The sequence below is a fragment of the Protobothrops mucrosquamatus genome, unplaced genomic scaffold (assembly GCF_001527695.2).
Source record: "Protobothrops mucrosquamatus isolate PMUCROS unplaced genomic scaffold, P.Mucros_1.0 scaffold575, whole genome shotgun sequence".
NCBI lineage: Eukaryota > Metazoa > Chordata > Lepidosauria > Squamata > Viperidae > Protobothrops > Protobothrops mucrosquamatus.
In genome coordinates this window covers 149,619-152,520 of record NW_015386877.1, presented here as the reverse complement: position 1 = coordinate 152,520, position 2,902 = coordinate 149,619, and the positions used below count along the sequence as shown (strand labels likewise).

The window sequence follows — 2,902 nt, the reverse complement described above, 5'->3', positions numbered from 1 at the left end:
GCACCAGGTCTTCCAGATGCAGCCAAAGACAATTCAGATGCACCAGAGGGCTGAGCTCTGGATGGAACTGAGGAAGCAGAAGGGGGTTGTGCAGAGGCACCAGGTCTTCCAGATGCAGCCAAAGACAATTCAGATGCACCAGAGGGCTGAGCTCTGGATGGAACTGAGGAAGCAGAAGGGGGTTGTGCAGAGGCACCAGATGTTCCAGATGCAGCCAAAGACAATCCAGGTGCACCAGAGGGCTGAGCTCTGGATGGAACTGAGGAAGCAGAAGGGGGTTGTGCAAAGGCACCAGGTGTTCCAGATGCAGACAAAGACGGTGCAGATGCACCAGAGGGCTGAGCATTGGGTGAAACTAAGGTAGCAGAGCCAGATTGTGGAAAGGCACCCGAGGCAGACTGTAGAAAGGGAGCTGAGGCAACTTGTGCAAAGTAATCAGAAGCAGGGGGAAATCCACCAGCAGAATATTGAGGACTATCCAAAGCAGAGGGAACAGCTTGTACTTGGGCAGCAGGCAAAGATTGTGCAGGGAAACGTTGTTGGGAAACTGAACCAGGGAAGCTATTTGTGACCAAATTAGGTGGATTCGCATTGTTAGGCTGTGGCTGTAGAACAGGGGAAAAAAAAACGGAAGAAACATTGAAGATACAGCCACTGGTCTGATTTGTTTCCTACATTCCTCGTTAAAAACAACAACAACCCACCAACCATATTAAAGCCCATGAGTGCATCTCCTCCCAGAGGTTGTCCTGCAGAGATGGGTGACATGAGTTTCCCCCTGTCCCAGGACACGTCTCTTTCTGCCCTCCTACAGTGGTGGATTACAGTTCCCACCAGCATTTACTTCCTGGAGCTGCCTGGAACTTGCATCCCAAACATTTACCAGTACAAAAGATTTCCACTGCACATTCTAAGAGCTGGGACTATCCCCAAATGATTCCATCTGGGCTCCCATAAATAACAAACCACCAAGTGTAGCTTTAAAGAGGGACAGGCTTATCACAACTCTGAAGGACGTAAATGCATGAAGGGAGCTGAATGCATAGAAAACGCTGGGAAATTTAGTCTTCCGCAAGAGTTTGGATTTGGGGGCTGTTGAGAGAGGCAGATCTGCATCTCCAGCCTTCCCCAACTTCCTTCCAGCAAAGAGATGCTTCCAACCTCCCTGCTCTGGCAGGAAAAGCCCTTATGAATGATTAGCTGCGCTAGGCTGAACAAGATTCAGGATCTAGTATGACTGTGGTTCTAGATCCTATGGAGAACCATAGCTGTGGTCCAATGAAGAAGTCAAAAAATGGTTGAAATTACTAAATAAGAGGAGAGGGAAGCTGGACAGTCCAAATCACTGTAACTCTCATATCTAGGATCTTTCTAGAGCAGCATTACTCACCTTGGCAACTTTAAGATGTATGGACCTCAACTCCCAAAATTCCCCAGCCAGCCATGTGGCTGGGGAATTCTGGGAGAAGCTGGGAGTTGAAGTCTATACATCTTAAAGTTGCAAAGGTTGAGAATTATTGTCCTAGAGCAACTAAAATTGTATTCAGTCACATGACACATATCTGGTTATACAAAATTCAGATAAAATGTCAACGCTGCTAATACCGAATGTTTTTGCATTGACAATAGATGGAAATGTAGCCATCTTTTACCTTTTGCTTTTAGAGTTAGATGATGCTGGGAGGGGGGATGTGAACGAGAGTCCAGCTAGACATAACAACACTAAACCTAGCGTGAGAAACAAGGTTATTGTAACCAGAGCTGATAAGGAATTGGCGGACTGGAGAACTGGAGAGGAGGCCCACGCTTCAAGCTAATTGGGGAATGTGATTTATGACGGTTAATTGGAGGAGGGAATTGTGTTTTTGGCTTTGATTATGCAGTGCCGATATTATGCTACTCAAAATAAAGATTCTTTAAGGTAAACAATGCCGCAAAGTTCTTTTGAAGAGTTTCATCTGTCAGAACCATGACATAAAATACACCAGAGAATTAAAACCATGAAACAGGGGCATATTTTTTAAGAGAATATGCCATCGTGAAGTCACAGCTATGTAAAACTGTGGTAAGATGCAGACCAATAAACAAATCTTTCCCTACAGGTAATCCTCAATGTAGTACCAGTAAATAGCATTGAATCTCAAAAAATACATAGGACCTAGATCCAAAGTTCCAATGGCCATTTTCTCCCGGCCCCACAGTCACATCCTTACATTTTAGATGGCCAGCAACCATGACCGTTTGCAACATCTCGTAGCCACATGAACCTGTTTTACAACAATTTTGCTAGAAGCGGGTTTATTTCAAGTTTCTGGCAAAAAAAGAGCCCCTTGCAAACAACGTGTTCACTTGAACAACTGCAGTGTTTGCAACCTGAACATGTGCTTTGTGACTGTTGCATTTGGTTAACAATTGCTGCAAAAAAGGCAGCATCAAATCAGGCATGATCACATGATGAATGACTGGCATAAATCACAACTTTAATTCCATGCTCAATTATGGTCCTACGTTAAGGACTACCTGCATAGGCAGGATGCATCTGTGACAATTGGGGAGGGGGGGAAACAATAATTCCAGGTTTTGTCTTTGGTCTCTGTGAATGTAAGGAAAGAATATTTTCGATATTTGGGGCCAGCAGAACCTTCTACCACTTCCATATGAACAGGCCTGCAAGGGAATCTGTCTCATACTCACTGTGTCGGTGGCAGGTGATTGAGCAAGGAAATGCAAAGGTTGTTGAGCAGTACCTGCAACAGTGCTGCTTTGTGAAGGAGAACCGTAAGGTTGTGCAGCAGGAGGAACGTAGACTTGTGGTGAAGGATCAGCAGGGTAGGCTCGTAGTTCTGGAGGAGCATAGTAGGTTTGTGGTTGTGAAGGAGCAGGAGGGGCTTGTGGAGGAGCA

At 45.4% G+C, this 2,902-nt stretch overlaps 1 protein-coding gene across 1 annotated transcript in view; it reads left to right on the top strand.

Moving 5' to 3' along the window:
• LOC107288703 (upstream stimulatory factor 2) overlaps positions 1–2,902 on the top strand; it is a 61,960-nt gene that overhangs the window by 780 nt on the left and 58,278 nt on the right. Inside the window, exons 2-3 of the mRNA XM_015817343.2 lie at positions 8–349; positions 2,709–2,829. Coding sequence (XP_015672829.1) covers positions 8–349; positions 2,709–2,829 — 463 coding nt within the window. The remainder of the gene's footprint in view (positions 1–7; positions 350–2,708; positions 2,830–2,902) is intronic.